The following is an 18,609-nucleotide window of genomic DNA, read 5'->3' as shown; positions in this document are numbered from 1 at the left end:
TGAGTTTTTTTTTCAAGAAACTTATTATAACATTCTAAACATGTCTGAAAAATAATCATTCAAAAATTCACATTGATTTAACAGCAGGGACTAAAACTACGTGCATAATAATTTTGTAGGTCCAAAACATGCCATTTTTTTATAGGGATCAAAAGTTTTTTTAATTTTTAAAAAAATTTAAACAACAAGGTTTTTACAAAAAAATATATTTTAAAAAAATTTACCTGGGTAGTCAGGTTTGGGGGATGCCCTACACATAGGATCCACCCCCATGCCGCCTATGGCTAAAAATTTAGTGAATGTGCCACCCCAGGTGGCGCATATGTGTAGGGTCAATTAGGGCTGCCACGTGCGATGGCTGGCGCCTATGTCCAAGTGGTTTTTTTTTCTTTTTTTGGTTCATATAATATTAAATACTACCTCCGACCCAAATTATAAGATGTTTTGAGCATTTTACGAGAATTAAGAAACACAATTATTACTTTATTGGAAAGTGAAAAGATGTACGACTTTACAAAAATGCCCTTCAATAATTACATTGGAAAACAAAATTAAAAATTGAAAGAAGAAAGAGAAATAAATAGAAGAGGGTATATTAGGCAAAAAGTCATTAATTATGTATTAGAATTGTAGTGACTTATTATTTGGGACAAATACTTTTGCCAAAGTGACTTATAATTTGGGACAGATGGAGTATTTAATAATTGGAGATAAATTTTGTTCAAAGGAGGCATGTGTGCCAGCCATAAAAAAATTCCAAATGGCACAAAATGTTGATTTTAAAGTGGATCACACCAACGTAGAGAGGTACAAATTTTGTGTGTAAACCCTGATTGTGGATTCAGGCTGTCTGCATCATACGAGAAGAGAAGTGATTCATGGGTGATAGGATCTATTACTCAATAACACATGTGTTAACACCAATTTATCCAAAGATCATCGAAAGTTAAGTTATGATCTTATACGTCGAGAAATCTTACCTCTTGTGAGCAACGATCCATCATTTAAGGTGAAAACGATAATCTCTCATATCATTAAAACATACAACTATAATCTATCTTATAGAAGGATGTGGTTAGCAAAAACCAAGGCAATTGAAATTTTCTATTGTGAAATTTCTGGTACAGACATAGCACATGCTAGCATATCTGTCTTACATGATGTCAAGACGGATGTTACACCATCTGAAAACAAACTTAGATTTTCACTTTGCTGTTTGAAAGGCATAGTTCATCTACCGTACGAAATTAGGCCTCCGAAATTACTAATTAACCTGATGAATGGACAAGATTCAAGGAGTAAACATTACAAAGAAAACATTCGAGCCTATAACAATATGTTTTGTTTTACCTCGATTGGTGGGAAGGTACAATCAAACAAAAGTGGTGGTCCTCCTCAATTTATTCTTGGTGGACAAAATTATCACAGAATGGGTAGTCTGGTTCCAGATAAAGGAGTAACTCCCAAATTTTCCCAGCTGTATATTTATGATACACAAAATGAAATATCTAATTAGGGGTGGCAAACGGGCATGCCCGCCCCGTTTAGGCCCGCCCCGCAAAAGCCCGCAATAAAACGGGGCGGGACGGGGCAGGCTTTTTTAAGAGTGCGGGTATAAAACCTTGCCCCGCCCCGCAAAAAGTGAGGGCGGGGCAGGGAAAGCCCGCGGGCATTCGGCTTTTTAGGCCTAAAAATAGTAAAATTCTATAAAAAACAAATGCCCGTAAAAGCCCACAAAAAAACGGGGCGGGGCGGGGCAGGCACATTAAAGAGAGCGGGCCTAAAACCTTGCCCCGCCCCGCGAAAAAGTGCGGGTAAAACGGGCTTTCCCCGTGGGCCGAGCCCGTTTTGCCACCCCTATATCTAATAGGTTTAGCCATTTCAGGTATGTTCTTAATTGGTATATTATATTCTATGACTATTATTGGAGCATTTTTTTTGTGCGTGATGCTTTAATGGCAATGTTATGCAGATCCGGCGATAAAGAATCCGGCCTAGATAGGACATTAGTTGAAGACATTACTAAAATGGTGGATGAAAATAATGTATTGGTCAAGTCTTTTAGAAAGGTTCGGGACCACTTACAACAAAACAACACATCGAATTTTTGTTTAAGGTTGTTTAGAAATAGAACTAAGGATCCAAGAACCCATAATTTGCCCTCATGTGACGAGGTTGCTGCATTAATCGTTGGAGATTTTCAGAACCTTGATCCTGGTCGAGATATTATTGTTAGGAAGACTTCTGGTCATTTGGTACAAATCAGAGAGACACATGCTTCATTCTTAGCTCTTCAGTACCCATTGTTGTTCCCATTCGATGAGGACCAATATCATGAAAACATTCCTCATAGAGAGTCTGTTATCAAAGAAGGAAGAAGGAAGCGATTGCAAGTAACTTTTAGAGATTTTATTGCATTTCGCATACAGGAGAGAAAATGTGAAAATGGAAGTATTGTAAATGTTGGACGACTATTCCAACAATTTGTTGTCGATGATTTCTCTATGATTGAGTCACAAAGATTATATTGGCATCGCATGAACCAGGCAACTATTAGATGTGATATATTAAGTTGTTTGCAGGAAGCCGTACACAACGGAGAGAATCAACCATCTGCAGTTGGAAAATGTATCGTCCTACCTGCATCTTTTACTGGAGGACCGCGGTACATGTTTAATAACTGTCAAGATGCGATGGCAATTCGCAAAAAGTTTGGGTACCCTGATTTATTCATCACCATCACATGTAATGCTAATTGGCCAGAAATTAAGAACTTTGTAACTATAAGAGGCCTTACAGCTAGCGATCGTCCAGACATTGTTTGCAAAATATTTAAGGCAAAACTCGATCACATGATGAATGCTTTTAAAAAGGAAAAAATATTCGGAGAAGTTGTTGCAGGTAACGTAACTAGCTGAATGTTTTTACTTTAAATTATTGTAATGTATTTGCTTTAAATTATTATCATTATAGTTTTTAAAAAATATATATTAATATATACTTCTTTCTTAATTAGGGACGTATACTATAGAGTTTCAGAAGAGGGGTCTGCCACACACACATATTTTGCTATGGCTTGAAGCATCAAACTCACTGAAAACAGGAGCTGACATTGACAAGTATATTTTTGCAGAACTACCAGACCATAATCTCTATCCAAACCTTGCAAATGTTGTTTCGAGTTTTATGTTACACGGTCCCTGTGGAAAAGCCAACTTAAATTCTCAGTGCATGAAAGATGGCAAATGCTCAAAGTATTTTCCAAAAGATTACCAGGACTTCACTATGGTGAGTGACGAAGGCTATCCAAAGTACAGGCGCCGAGATAATGGTTTGTTGGTTGTGAAAAAGGGAATAACTTTGGACAATAGGTATGTAGTTCCTTACAATCCACAATTGTTAGTTAGATACCAAGCACATATCAATGTTAAGCATTGCAATAAGGGAAATGCTATAAAGTACCTTTTTAAGTATGTTAATAAAGGCCCTGACAGAGCCACCGTTGGAATTTCAAATCAAACTGAAAATGGCATAGTTTTGGATGAAATAAAACAGTACTATGAGTGTAGATATTTGGCTCATTGGAAGTCTGTCTGGAGGATTTTTGAGTATGACATACATCAGAGGTGGCCTCCTGTTATAAGGCTTTCTTTTCATCTGGAAAATGAGCAGTCAATAATGTTTTCAGAAAGTAATTCATTTGAGTCTGTTCTGAACCGTAGTGAAGAAATTGACACGATGTTTTTGGCTTGGTTTGAGGCAAACAAAAAATTTCCAGATGGAAGGGACTTGACTTATGGCGAATTTCCCACAAGGTTTATTTATGATAAAAGTGTTAGAGCGTTGCATCCGAGACAGCGGGGTAACTCTACTGTAAGACTTACATATATTCCCCCAGGGTATGGTAATGTTTTTTATTTGAGACTCCTGTTGACTATACAAAAGGGATGCACAAGTTACAATGATATTAAGACGGTAGATGGAACAATTCACAAAACCTTTAAGGAAGCATGCATTGCACTTGGATTGTTGCAAAACAACAAAGAATTTGTGGATGCTATCATTGAAGCCAGTCATTTGGCCTCTGGTAATCAGATGAGGAGGTTGTTGTTATGTTGTTATTTATGGATTCAATGACAAATCCCTTTGTCGTTTGGGAAGCAACATGGAAACTTTTGTGCAATGGAATTTTGTATGACGCAAGGAAGAGGCTTACAACCCAGGTATTTAATTATATATTTAAATTATGTTTTACTTAAGTTTGCACACCTACTGCATGTTTAGGTTCAAACATGCTGTTATGCTTCTTCTATGGCCCCAAGGTAGAAAAAATTGGTTGTGTTTAGTCTTACCTATATTTATTAAGCAATATCACAGTATAGAAATGTCACGGGTAAGTATTATGAAACTTGATTGAATTTTTTTATTGACAATGCCGCACAATTATTTGTCTTCCTATATTTTATTTGTTGAACTTTATTATGCTGAAATCTATTATGATGAACTCTACTATGATGAACTATGAATTAGGTTATTTTATTCTCATATTTGAAGTTACGTAGTACTAAAAAATATAACTCCTTGTGATTTGAACATGACTTATTTGTAGTTTGAACACTTCATACAATAAACTGTGCAACTATTAAACAATTTTAATTTCAAAAAATTCCACAAATAGTTTTAAACGACATAGCTATTCAATTATATATTTAATCTAATTTTTTCATGGATTTGCACAAATGTTTAATTATATTCTCTCTGTTGTAGGTCTTCAAATTATGGATGATGATTTGAAAAATCTTTGTTTGATTGAGTTTGAAAGATTACTCTCAATGAATGGCAAGTCTCTTGATAATATTGAGTCGATGCCACAGCCTTCAAATTCTGAAATGCAACAGTTTAGAAATATTCTATTGGCTGGTGAATTAAATTATGACAAGGAAGAGATGGTTGCAACCCACATGTCATTGATGTCAACCTTAACTGTTGAACAGAGGAACCTTAACTGTTGAACAGAGGTCAGTCTATGATCAAATTATCAATTCAGTGATGATGGATTGTGGAGGATTTTACTTCTTGCATGGATATGGAGGCACATGTAAGATATTTATTTGGAAAACTGTGTCGACTGCTCTTAGATCCCAAGGTTTAATTGTTTTAAATGTTGCTTCGAGTGGGATTGCGTCTTTATTGTTACCTGGAGGAAAAACAGCTCATTCAATGTTTGGAATTCCTTTAATTACAACAAAAACATCTTCTTGCAGCATCAAAAAACGGATCGATAGATGTGAACTTATCTTGCAATCTAAGCTTATTATTTGGGATGAAGCTCCAATGCTAAATAGATTTTGTGCGGAAGCTGTCGATCGTTCTTTGAAGGACATAACGAGGACTGTAGACGACTCTAACCAATATAAACCATTTGGTGGTAAGGTGGTTGTTTTTGGTGGAGATTTCAGACAAATTTTATCTGTTGTTATAAATGGTTGTAGGCATGACATAGTGTCATCTTCAATAAACTCTTCTAAATTATGGAAATTTTGCAAGGTATTGACTTTGTCAAATAACATGCGGCTGGCAGCTCCTAACTCCAACATAGAATCTAAAGAAGTTAAAGAATTTTCAGATTGGATGCTTGATATTGGAAATGGTAAACAAGCCTCAAATGAGAGTGGAGAGAGCACACTTCATATTCCTGAAGACTTATTGGTTACGGATTCTCATAATCCTCTATTATGTCTGGTTGAATTAACATTTCCAAATCTTTTACAGAACATGAATAATTTGAAGTACTGTGAAGAGAGGGCGTTACTATCTCCGACTCATGATTCTGTGGATATTGTTAATGATTTTGTTTTGTCCTTAATTCCAGGTGATGAAAAGGAATATTTGAGTGCTGACTCAACTGTTCTTTCAGATGAAAATTGTGCAGTTCGTGCGGATTGGTTCACACCTGAATTTTTGAATGAAATGAAATGTTCAGGAATGCCGAATCACCGATTAAGGCTGAAGATTGGAGTTCCGATCATGCTTCTTAGAAACATAGATCAATCCAATGGCCTTTGCAATGGAACAAGGTTACTCATAAATGAACTATGTCATAATATTATTGGTACCACCGTCATTACAGGAAAGAATATTGGTGATAAGATTTACATACCGAGGATGAATTTGATTCCTTCTGATCCAAGCTTTCCATTTAAGTTCCAAAGAAAACAATTTCCAATTGCGTTGTGTTTTGCAATGACCATAAATAAAAGCCAAGGTCAGTCTCTTTCTCAGGTTGGTTTGTATTTACAACGCCCTGTGTTCACTCATGGGCAATTCTATGTCGCCATTTCAAGGGTAAAGTCTAGAAAAGGGTTGAAGATTCTTATTTTAGATGACAAAGGAAATCCGTGTGCGGACACTACAAATGTTGTTTATAGAGAGGTTTTCGACAATTTGTAAGCATATGAGGTCAGTATGTCATTGTTCTTAATAACACAACTTTATGATGTCATGTTAGTATTAATTGTTTTGTATGGTTAATCATTTGAAATTGTTTTCTTTTCTACTGTACAAATTACTTATTATTGGATTGGATTTGTGTCTATTGGTGAAACAGTAACGTATTCATGTATTGGAATGAATTTTCTTTTCTTAAAAATAACCATGTGGAATATGATGGTAGCATTTTTGGGCCATATACAGTGCATTTGATAGGTCTGTTATATATTTTTCTATGATACAATTATTCAATCTTATAATGTCTCCACATTTAGAATAACATCACTTTTGTGAAATTTCTTTCTACCGAATTATACGATTATTGTAATTTTATATGATTGTTCTTAATGTTGTGGTACGATTTAAAATGCATGTTTCTGATATTGCTAATGTCGATTTTACTACTGCTATATATTATGTTTACTGCCAGGTTCCATTGCTATTTAAACATGGTTTTGAAGAAAATTGAATGAAAAGATTAGCGTTAACTGAAGGTGTTTATGCATGCGGTTAAAGTGTTTATGCAACAATGATGTTGTGATTGTGTAGAACTGGATACACTACTTAATCTTTTAGAACTCTGCCAAATTAATTATTTTTTATGGACTTTTGAATTGTTGAATGTTTTGATTGATTTTATTTAAATTTCAAATGATAATGATGCTGATGATGTTGTTTTGTCGTAAATATCTAATGCAGAAAGATTGATATAAATGAGGAAAATGGATAAAATACAATCACATATATGATGGTTGAAGCATCGGTCTTGGATGGCTAAAAGACTTGAAGAAACTGCATTTTGTAGTCTGTTAGCATGCATCTTCTGTACTATAAAAACCTTTGTTCCATTTGTAAGGTTGAATTAGTGGGTGATTTGGGTGGAGGGTGTTATTTTACGGTGAGAAAACAAATTGATTGTTGATGATGGGGTGTTTGGCTTAGGTGTTTTGTGAAGCTAACATGGTACCCGTACTACAAAGTTATTGTGTATGAATTTTTTCGATTCTTTTAAGTTATGATAATTTATTCAATTGAAATTTTAGTTAATCTTAAATTTTTTATAATCTTCAACTTATTTTAATGTTACTAACTTTATTTGTAAATTATAAATAATTTTAAAATATTTTTTAATTTAAAAAAATTTATCTCGTGCTTCGCGAAGCACGGGTATAATAATATTTCTCTACCTTAGGAACCGCCATTAATTAACTCACGGTTAAAAGCAGGGCCGGCCCTGGGCCTGGGCAAGCAGGCCCACAGCCCAGGGCCTCAAAAAATAGACAAAAAAATAGGGCCTCAAATATTTATTTATGGGTTTTGTGAATTGTACTGAAAAAATATTATATATATTTTATTTTGAAAAGCTAAACGTATAGTATATGTGGAGCAGCGGTTGTGATGGTGTCTCTTTGGTTTTACATCCCGGGTTCGAGCCTTGCACGGAGCTAACAAATTTTTGATTTTGATAAAATGTCAAAATTACTTAACCAAGTCACTGTAACTTGAAAGTTTGCTTACATTACCAACTAAATTCAATGTTAATGGCTACTTTTTATAATATATACTATATTTTTATTAATCTTTCTGATTTTACTTTTTTAATATATATTTTATTATCATATAATTCTATAATATATAATTCTATAATTATTAGTGGTTTGCTTTTGTTTTATAAAAAAATATATTGTTATATTTTATTTTACAATAATAAATTAAAAAAGTTGAATATTAATATTATTTTTAATTAATTCTTACGAATATATGAATAATAAATTAAATTAATAAATTTAAAACAACTTGATTTAAGTTAGTCTAACCTAAAACAATATTTATAAGATTTTATAAAATTTTAATTAATTCAATTTTTTTCATACTACTACGTAAATTTTGAGGATTTAACAAGGACAAAACAACTAAAAACAATTACTATCTCTACGTAATTATTACTAACAATTTACACTCTTCTAATACCGAGAAAAGAAGAAAGTGATAGACAAACTTAATTTAAATTATTGATGGTTTTTTTAAAAGATAAATTATTAAATTTATTTTATAATAATATATTAAAGATTAATAATATTAGTATTATTTATAACTAAATCTTTTGATTAATTGCTCACATTTTTTAAGGGTCCATTTTTTATATTTGTCCTGGGCCTCTAAAAAGTCAGGATCGGCCCTGGTTAAAAGTAAAAACTCAATCCAAAACAAAATCACACGCGTCTTCAAAAAAACAAGCCCCGTGTTTAATGAAGACAACTAATATACTTTCGGACAAGATAAATAACTATTAACTGGTTTCTCTTTTAATTACACCGCCGCATAAACTCGAGTTAGTCACATTTACTGTAATTTGCCGCATAAAAATACGATCTCTCTCTTCAACTGAGACAAGAAAATGAAAAAAAAGAAGACGGTAGTAGAAGTTTAATTTCCTTAACCGGTGGGTCCCATTTTTCAATTTCAATAGAGAGTTAAAGCAACAAATCTAAACTAGTGTATGGTTGCTTCATCTAAAAGGGTTCTTAAAAGTAAGCCACAAATAGACAAATCCAAATGGTGATTCAAATAGGGTACAGGCAAGTTGTCACATGGGAAGGGATATGCTTTTAGAGAGAGAAACTCTTTTCTAGAGAGAGAAACTCTTTCGGTTTTCGAGTTTTCTCTTTGGAATTTGTTCAAAGTGTTGTAGCATTGCTAGAAGATTTCGGAAATGGAAGTTTGGTGGTTTGCGTTTTGGTTGTTCTGTGCTTAGGAATTTTGAGGAACCCTAATTTTGGCGGTTGAATCTGGGATTTGCTTTTTCTTGAGAATCTGAGCTGGTTAGGTTAGGATTTTCGATCTGTGAAAGTAGTGCGGTTTTTGCTTTGAATTTGAATTTTCTTGGTTTTCTCCTCCGTTTCTGGTTTGTGTTTCAATGCTGTTTCTTCATACATGCATGTGGATTTTGTGTTTTGCTTCGGTTGTAGAATTTGGGGTTTCTTCGTTTATTTGAAGTGATTTGATAAACTGGTATGTGTTTTTGTTTTATCATTTTTTTTGTTGATTTATTTATTTTAATTTTAAGTTCTGGTGGCTTTTTTTAATTTCAATTTTTAGCCTTTGAAGTTCGATGATAATGATTTTTGGTGAATTATATTTGCTGTTTATTGCTTTCTGCGTTTTGATTTAAGCTAGCATTTGCATGGTATGTGATTTTTGATGCTTATGGGTAAATGAATGCATGAATGTTTATTAGTGTTGCCTTACAAATTTCTGTGGATAGATAATGTGGAAGAAAAGTGTGCAAAGTAGCACTTATCCTAGATTAGTAGACTGGATTGGGGTAATTGCAACCCTTTCTATGATCAAAACATCTCTGCATGTAAAATAATACATGTTTGATTCTTTACTCCATGACTAGGTTTGCGAACAACACGTGTGTTGTGGGCAATGTATGATGATATTACTTTGCATGGTCTTTTAGTTCAATGCATGGATGAATCATGATTGTTTTGTAAACCTGGAGTTATCTTATTCTGAAACAAAAAATTTCCTTATTTAGGTGTTTAAATGCATAAATGGCGAAGTTAGGAAACTATATTCTTACATAGATTCTCTAGCCCTTACCATGTGATTTTATTTGTGTTTCTTGGGTTTGCAGAAATGAAGTTCATCAACTAGGGAAATATGGCTGTAAAAACGTGTTACTATGCAAAAGCTAGCCATTTATAATGGAGGCAACATGTAGACCAGTAATAGAAGTTTTGAAGTGAAACATCGCTAGTCAGCAAAAGAATGGATCATTTGTGCGATGATAACTTTGAAGGATCTAAGGAAGAAAGACAGATTTTTACAGAGGTCTTTTTTGGTGAATGCACTTTTCAGTCTAGTCAGAGGCGTGTTGTTTCTGGAGCCATCAACCTTGAACATGAATCCACAATCAACACATTCAAATCATTTGGCTCTAGTAATGAAAACTCGATCTTATTGCGTCCCTCGTCATCAAGATTTACACACCATGAGGAGGACATTAATGTAAGTCAGCATTCCAATGAGACTGCCCTGGGGTGCATGCCAGAGAGTTTAACTTGTGAAGACCTGAATGATGAGATTGTAAATGTTAAACGTATGAAGTTTTCTCTACATGAACTTCCTTGTAGTAGATCTAATTCAGAAGATGTTCTGGGTTCTTCGGGAATTCTGAAAGAAGTAATTTCCTTCCCGCCTTGTGCTGCTACAGACTGTGATAGTGACTCAATTGCATTTCGGACAGTTGAATCATCTAAACATGGCGTAGTATCTAGTTGCTGTCTGTTGAAGCATAACTTGGTACAGAATAAACATGCTTCGAATAATGATGTAGATGTTACAAACTGTAAATCTGAATCTGCAAATGGGAACATCACAAAAGAAATGTCTGCAAATAAGGTAGTTGCTTCTCCTGTATCCCAGGAGAGCTCGGCAAACAGGCTAGCTGTAACGAGTTCATCAATCACTGTTGTGAAGAAGTCTTCCTTTCCTTTAAAAACTGAGGAAATGGCAGAAGGGTTTCAATCTTCTAATATGATTATCTCAAATTCAGTGTCAAAGCTAGACAAAGAGGATCCCCGTTTCATACTGCAGTTTCACATTGTGCAGTTGCTTACGTTGTCAGGCTGGTCTATTGGGAAACATCAGCGGCCTTGTAGGCGGTGGATGGAGTCATTCTACAAGACACCAAAGGGAAAAACTATTAGGGAATTTACTAAAGTTTGGAGATTATGTGGCCATCTTTTGTCTGTTGAAAAATGCAAAGTACCATATGAAGGCCGTAAGGAATGGGCGGGTATTAGTGATTTCTGGTCTGATCTATTGAGTACTCTAAAAAATGTTGATAAATCAAAAACCCAGTCAGAAACGACAGCTATGTTGGCTTATCAATGGTGGCTTTTGGATCCTTTTGTAGTAGTCATATATTTCGATAGAAAGATCGGTGCTCTGAAAAAGGGAGAGGTAATAAAAGCATCTAGTAGTTTAGTTTCTAGTAAGGGTAAAATGGCATATGATCCAGTTGATTCAGCATGGGAAGATAGTTCTCGTGCTCATTCTGATCAAAAGCACGGCCAAGCCGTTTTATGTGACTCTTCAACAGCAACTGGAGCCACTAAAATATCTGCTTTAGTGATAAACAATCATGCTTGTAATCAGAAATCTGGTGGCAATCAAGAAGATATGCATGTTGGAGAACACAAACCTAACGTCATTGAAAATCGATGTAGGGAAATGTCAGTGAGCAAAAGTAGCATGGATCTAGTGTCCTTACCTGCTTGTGCATTGGGCAGCACTGTTACCCAATCAAATGCTTCCTCTTTCAATGCTCTTCCAAGCTCAGGAAATTTGGACTTGGATTCTAAAGTGAATGCTGTTCATCAAGATAAACATAGAGATTCCAAAAACATTGATAAGTATACATCAGATAATCGGTCTGAATATAGTGAAGAGGGGAGGAAAATCTCAGTGGCTTCTGTATTTGGGAAAGATAGTACATGGTCCTCATCTAATGGTATTCTTAAAAAGAAAACGCGGAGGAAGTGCAAAAGGATATCTCAAATCAAACTGAGTATGTTATACCATAGTGACATACTGGGATCAACTATCACTGACCAGGTGCAGTCATTGAATGGTGATGCATGTGGCGCTCAAGCTGGTTTGAAAGAAGTTCAGAATTATGTAGTTGACAGTATGGGAAAAAAAAGGAACTGCAAGAAGTTATTGGGCACTGCAAACCAGCGACATATTAGGAAAGCAAATAAGTCCAAGAGGTGCCATATTGAAGACGATGATCTATTAGTGTCAGCAATATTCAAGAATAAGGACTTCAACCCAAAGACAATCCGAGGCAATTCTAGAGCTAAACCTGGCAAGTCAAGGGGTTTGAGAAAGCTTAAAAGCCATAAAGGTCGCTGTAGGTTGCTACCAATGAACCCTTGTTATGGAGGGAAGCACAATAAGGATGGGAAGAAGTATTATCTTGGGGAAAGGACTCTCTTGTCCTGGTTGATTGAGAATAGGGTCATATCTTTAAATGATATCATTCAATATCGAAACCCTAAAGATAATTCTGTCACTAAGGATGGTAAAATCACTAAAGACGGTATTGTTTGTAAGTGTTGCAGTAAAGTGCTTACATTATCAGAGTTCAAGAATCATGCTGGGTTTACAGTGAGTCGCCCTTGCTTGAATCTTTTCATGGAATCTGGTGAGCCCTTTACACTTTGCCTCCTTCAAGCTTGGTCAGCTGAATACAAAACCAGGAAAAGTCAAAATCAAACTGCAAATGTCGTTGATAATGACAGAAATGATGACTCGTGCGGGTTGTGTGGTGAGGGAGGTGAGCTGATATGTTGTGATAACTGCCCTTCTACTTTTCACCTGACTTGTTTGTCCGTTCAGGTCTGTTGCTCTCGGGTTTTCTTTTTTCTTTTGTTCTAATGTTTTTCTACTTTTCATCCTATCATTGCTTATAAATTGTTTTGGGAGTTTAAATCTGTTATTGAGTGATTATTGTTACATCCTCCTGTACCGTTATCACATATAGATACCTTTACAATAGCAAATCACCCGTAGTTCTGCCCCTTCATGTGTGAAACCCTGCTGACAGTTTGATTTTTCTACTTCGTAATGGAGAATATTTATTTTGACTTTGCTGATTGCTAGAAAATATTGTTACAATTAAAATTTTCAATCATAGGCCTTATCGTTTTTGTAAATATGAATCATGATCAAGGGTAAAATTTCTCAGTGCATGCACTATTTTACTTCCTTTTTACAAGCCAATGCATATGAGCTGTTAAACTTTATGCTCTGTTTGGCTGAGATTTAATGAGTAGATTCAGTGAGTAATTTCTCTCTTTATAGATTTGATGACATGAATGAGTTGCTATGTGTTACCAACACGTGCAAATGTCTATCCACGTTGATCTAATACGCCTACTTCTTTTTATTCCATGCATTTAAATATCAAAATAAGTCTTTTTTATTTTATTTGACTATTGTTGGGTTTCTCTTACCCTGTCTCAGAAGAATAATACATGTTTTGTTCTGTACATCAGGAGATCCCTGAAGGCAACTGGTACTGCATAAACTGCACTTGTCGGATTTGTGGAAATTTGGTCATTGATAAAGAGGCTTCAGATACACATGATTCATTACAATGTTCTCAATGCGAACAAAAATGTAAGTTTGACCTATATAGATCGTATGGTTCAAATGACAAATATTGCAGCTTCTACAATTCTTATTTATTGCTGCTGCTGTTGATGTTGTTGTTTCTGCCTAAAGGCTGCATATGTTTTACTCTCTTCAAATTCTGCAATTTTTGTGCTTAGCTGCACTAGTTGTAATTTATTATAAGAAATGATCACTTAATTTGATTATGTTATGGACAATGATTTTTTTTTGATCTGAAAGTTTGTGCACTCTTTTTGCCTTTCTGATGCTTTAATGACAATACCATTTGATTATCGTGGAATTGTAATGAATAGATCATGAGAAATGCATAGGAGAAGGAGCTAACCAAGAAGGAGCAGTTTCAGACACTTGGTTTTGTAGTCAGAGTTGTCAAGAGGTACTAAACTACAATTTCTCAAACTTCCACACTTCCATTTTGAAATGAGTTTCTTGAGTTTAGAAATGGATGGCTTGTTGTCCGTGACATTATATGAGAATGTACTGTAGTGGCTTGTCATGAGCTAGTCATTTTACTATATATAAATTGAAGATCGTATTCATTGCTTTTTGAAGGTTATGTTTACTTTATGTTTTAAACTACTTGTGTAAGTTTCTGGCATGCCAAATGTTGATATTCTGATTAAAGTTCTTTTAATGTGGCAAGTATAGTTCCAGCGTGTTGTGTTCTTAGATAAACAATATTAGGATAAAAAATACCGAATATTGTGAGTAAGATTTCTAGTTATAGCATTCTTAACTAATGTGTGCGTGTGCGGTAACAATAGGTATAAATAAAATGGCCATAGATCGTATTCATTTTCACATTTTACTCATAATTATTAAATGCTTTATTTTTTAGGTAAATACTGCTATGGCTGTTTATTTTTTTGTTTTTTGACCTGCTCACCAATCCATATAAATCAAACCCTTTTTACAGACATGACAGGAGAAGTTTCCATTCTTCTCATTATTTTTGAAGATTGTAATTATCTCTAAACGTGTTGTGAATTGATTAGGCCATGTTGCCATTAGGTGAAGGATCATAAATGGTTTTATTTAAGGATGGAAGAGTCTCTTATTTGTTGCAGTTGCTTTTGTCTATATCTTTTGGCACATTTGCTTTTGTTACACACCACTAGCTGTTATCCTTCTTGAAATATTTGTCTATATATTCAGACCTTTATCTTGGTGGAATAAGGAGCAGGTCAATAAATTTACCTGTGAATAATTTTTTTTTTACGTGATGTATTACTTTGGTTAAGTGTATGTGATAGGAACTTAGGATTTATGGGGTGCCTGCCTGAGTCCCACATTGAATATTATGAGATACTCCGTGAAGTACTTAAGTGACTTGGTTGTTCTACCTTGATAGCTAGCTTATAATGGAGGATTTCCAAACTCCTTTGATACTTATTAATCGGCATAAGAGCTCGTTGTTGGTGGCTCGGATAGGGCCAACCTAGGGAGGGGCTTACTAGAAAGGCTGAGTAAAGCGTCGTAGTGCCATCTGCGAAGATGTCGGTTCTCATGGGTGGTTGTTAGAGTTTACAGTTGGGCGAAAGAGAAAATAGAGAACAACAAATGACCTATATTATGATAGAGTACCATCCGCCGAGACGTCGGTTCTCAGGGGTAGTTGTTAGGAGTTACAAGAAAACTACTAATGGCTTAACATTATAAATATTGAGATGAGAATTGAAATATTCTAACCTAGAATACTTCTAAAAACTATAGGTTAGGTGCTAGTACTAAAGCTGCAAGCTGAAGTACTAAAATTCAGACAAACGAGTAACCTAATAAAACATCATGGCATTGGTGTTATTTATTCAAGGACCTGACTTTCTGGCATGTGCAGGTATACTCTAGTCTCCAATCTCAAGTGGGGCTAGTTAATCAAGTTGCCAATGGCTTTTCATGGACGCTTCTAAGATGCATACACGATGATCAAAAGGTTCATTCTGCTCAGTGGTTATCCCTAAAGGCAGTATGCAATACAAAACTAGCTGTTGCCCTTACCATCATGGAGGAATGTTTTGTGTCAATGTTAGATCTAAGAACAGGCATCCACATGATACCCCAAGTTTTATACAATTGGGGGTTAGTGGTTCTTCCCAATGACAATTTTTTCACCTCTTCTGCATGCTTCATCATTTAAATGAGTCTGAATAATACACAGTCTCTTGTTCAAAGCCTCATCTTTAGGTTTTTGTTTTTTTCTCTTATAATTTCAACTTGATTTGAAAGGCTTTTACTTCCATGTGATTTTCAGGTCTGATTTTGCTCGCCTGAATTTTCAAGGGTTTTACACCATGGTGTTGGAGAAACAAGATGTATTAATATCTGTAGCATCTATCAGGTGAAAACATAATACTCACATGGCTTGTGCTATTTATGATATAAAAATGTACAGATATTCTCTCTCTTGACGTCTATGTAAAATGGCTCTATTTCTGCTACTTTTCTTTTTATGTAAAGACAATTATCTAAATGTTTTTCAATTATGCTTAAGCTTATACTTTCAGTAGATTTATGAACGAATTGGGATTATAGTTACAGTTTTGTTTTATTCCAAATAGTACCTCTGCATTTTTGCAATGTTCTTAAGCCTTTTACTTTGTTGCAGAGTGCATGGGACTACAGCTGCTGAGATGCCTCTAATTGCAACTTGCAGTCGGTATCGTCGCCAAGGAATGTGTCGACTCCTTGTGAACTCAATTGAAGAGGTAAATTTGGCTGTAATTTCATGTTTATTCAATTAAAAAACACAGATATAAAATATTGTTTCAATTTCACCCTGGTTGGACTTGGATTAACACTCCCTTGTCCATCAGAATAATTATTCTTCGAAATTTGATTTGAATTTGAATTCGATGACTTTCTTTTTATATAAGAGAAATGATGTCATATGAGTGTATTTTCTGTTACCGGGCCAAATCGTGCTGGTCCCATTAAACAGGAAGCGGGTGGTCCGCATGATTTAGTGATACCCACATAAAATTTCACTTAATGTTAAAAAAATGAGTTGGGAAGAGCTTGTTAATGCAGAGCATATTGCTAATTATTGGTCTGCGTATAATAGTTATGAGTTCGGAATGTTTCAGTATTCACTTCTTATGGCCTTCTCTTGTGGCTTTTCATGTTTCTAAATCTATTTCTTTCATTAGCAGATGTTAATATCTGTCAAGGTAGAAAAGCTTGTGGTATCAGCCATTCCTGATTTGGTGGAGACATGGACTAAGGGCTTTGGATTCGTACCTGTAGGTGACATTGAAAAGCGGAGATTAAAAAAGCTCAATTTAATGGTTTTTCCTGGAACAGTATTACTTGAAAAATCCTTGTATGGCAAGAAGAAAAATGAAGGTATTTTTCATTTCGTGTATTTGGTCAGTGTACTATTGTTATAGGAGATTAGTTTTGATACACCAGCATTGTTACAATTTTTTAGATAGTCCACCAATCACGGATCATTTATTTATGACTTCAATGGTAATTATGATTGCAGTAAAATATTTTTTATGGTTGTGGTTAATTGAAACCTTGTCTGCTGAAACAGGACTGCATGATCAATCAATAGCATCAGATGAATTGTTTGTAGAAATCTGTTCTGAAGGAATGACCATAGCCGAATCATTGCCTCAAGATTTTGGGTATGTAACTACTACCAATGAAGTTGGTGCTAAGTCAGAATATGAACCTGTGGACTGCCAAAATCAACCAGGCAATAGGACTGACAGTGAAACCAACAAAGTTGATAATAATCAAGCAGTTGAAATCATCCCCTTTGAAGGAAACAATGTGCAGGAATTGATAACAAGCAACAGAATGCAAATTGAGAACTGTTTTGCTAACAAAGATGGTACTGAATCAGGTGTAGGACTTATTGAGGACAAGAATATCAAATTAGACAAAGATGGTACTGAATCAGGTGTAGGACTTATTGAGGACAAGAATATCAAATTAGACAAAGTTGAGGAAAATGATTTGCATGAACATGTTTCAAATATGTCATGCAAAACATTTTCCGGCAACAATTTTGACACAGTTTCTAATTTTGAATGCTCAGTGATGTATGATGAAACAGCTAATTTTGGAACATTAGCAAACTCTGCAAAATCAATGGAAAGTTGAAAGTAAGTTAGAAATGGCGTGTGATGCTCTTAACAATCTTGTAATTTACTAGTATAAAGTAAGAAAACTAACCGTTAATTACGAAATGAAAACTAATACTTTCTTGATTTTAAAATAAGTGTCAAATTAAGAAAATAAACTTGTAATTTACTAGTATAAAGTAAGAAAACTAACCGTTAATTATGAATGAAAACTAATACTTTCTTGATTTTGAAGTAAGTGTCAAATTAAGAAAATGTGATAAATGAAAGAGAGAATAGTATTTTTATCAAATTATCCTTGCTTACTAATACTATTGGTGTTTTCAAATTTGCATAAATGTAGCATGAGAATATAATTAATTAGAGGGTATAATTGGAAGGTAAGAATTAAAGTTGCTTGAAAATTAGAAGTGACTTTTTGGAATAAATGATTTTATAAGATGCGACACTTAAATGTCCTCTTTTCAATATTTTAAAGATAGTTTTTGATGGGAATTGAAATCAATTTAAGAAAGGGACCTAAGAGGATTTAAATTGAATTTAAATTGATTTTAAAATAATATTTTTTTGATAAGCAAATCAAATCTTCATTAAAAATAAATCTGCAGATGGAGAAATCAAATATGTGGAAGACCCTGCAGATGGAGCGCTATATATAGAAAAGAAAGAAATTACGTAAGTATTGATGATCTAGTGCGCTCTTTGTATTTTTGTTGTTTATTGTAAATCTCTAAAGAAGTCTAATTGCATATTCATGGCATAGAGGTTGATTGTTCGTTGAGTTGTAATTCAATATTTCTAATTTGTTGAAAATATAGAT

The 18,609-nt window shown here is 34.5% G+C and overlaps 1 protein-coding gene and 1 pseudogene across 2 annotated transcripts; both read left to right on the top strand.

Moving 5' to 3' along the window:
• The first annotated feature begins 1,069 nt into the window (after positions 1-1,069).
• On the top strand, positions 1,070-6,450 carry LOC131650997 (uncharacterized; annotated as a pseudogene).
• A 2,422-nt stretch (positions 6,451-8,872) lies between these two features.
• On the top strand, positions 8,873-17,822 carry LOC131653432 (increased DNA methylation 1). Of its 2 annotated transcripts, none has more exons than XM_058923567.1 (9): positions 8,873-9,316; positions 10,133-12,903; positions 13,563-13,686; positions 13,995-14,077; positions 15,536-15,777; positions 15,950-16,036; positions 16,304-16,403; positions 16,848-17,040; positions 17,234-17,822. In XM_058923567.1, the coding sequence occupies exons 2-9, from the start codon at positions 10,267-10,269 to the stop codon at positions 17,806-17,808; spliced, it is 4,041 nt and encodes a 1,346-aa protein (XP_058779550.1). In that variant the 5' UTR covers positions 8,873-9,316; positions 10,133-10,266; the 3' UTR covers positions 17,809-17,822. The 2 variants fall into 2 exon arrangements, with proteins under 2 accessions (XP_058779550.1, XP_058779551.1); XM_058923568.1 differs by having other exon boundaries at positions 8,873-9,501.
• Positions 17,823-18,609: the final 787 nt, after the last annotated feature.

The sequence above is a fragment of the Vicia villosa genome, linkage group LG2 (genome assembly GCF_029867415.1).
Source record: "Vicia villosa cultivar HV-30 ecotype Madison, WI linkage group LG2, Vvil1.0, whole genome shotgun sequence".
Taxonomy (NCBI): Eukaryota; Viridiplantae; Streptophyta; class Magnoliopsida; order Fabales; family Fabaceae; genus Vicia; species Vicia villosa.
This window is presented reverse-complemented; position numbering and strand designations above follow the sequence as displayed.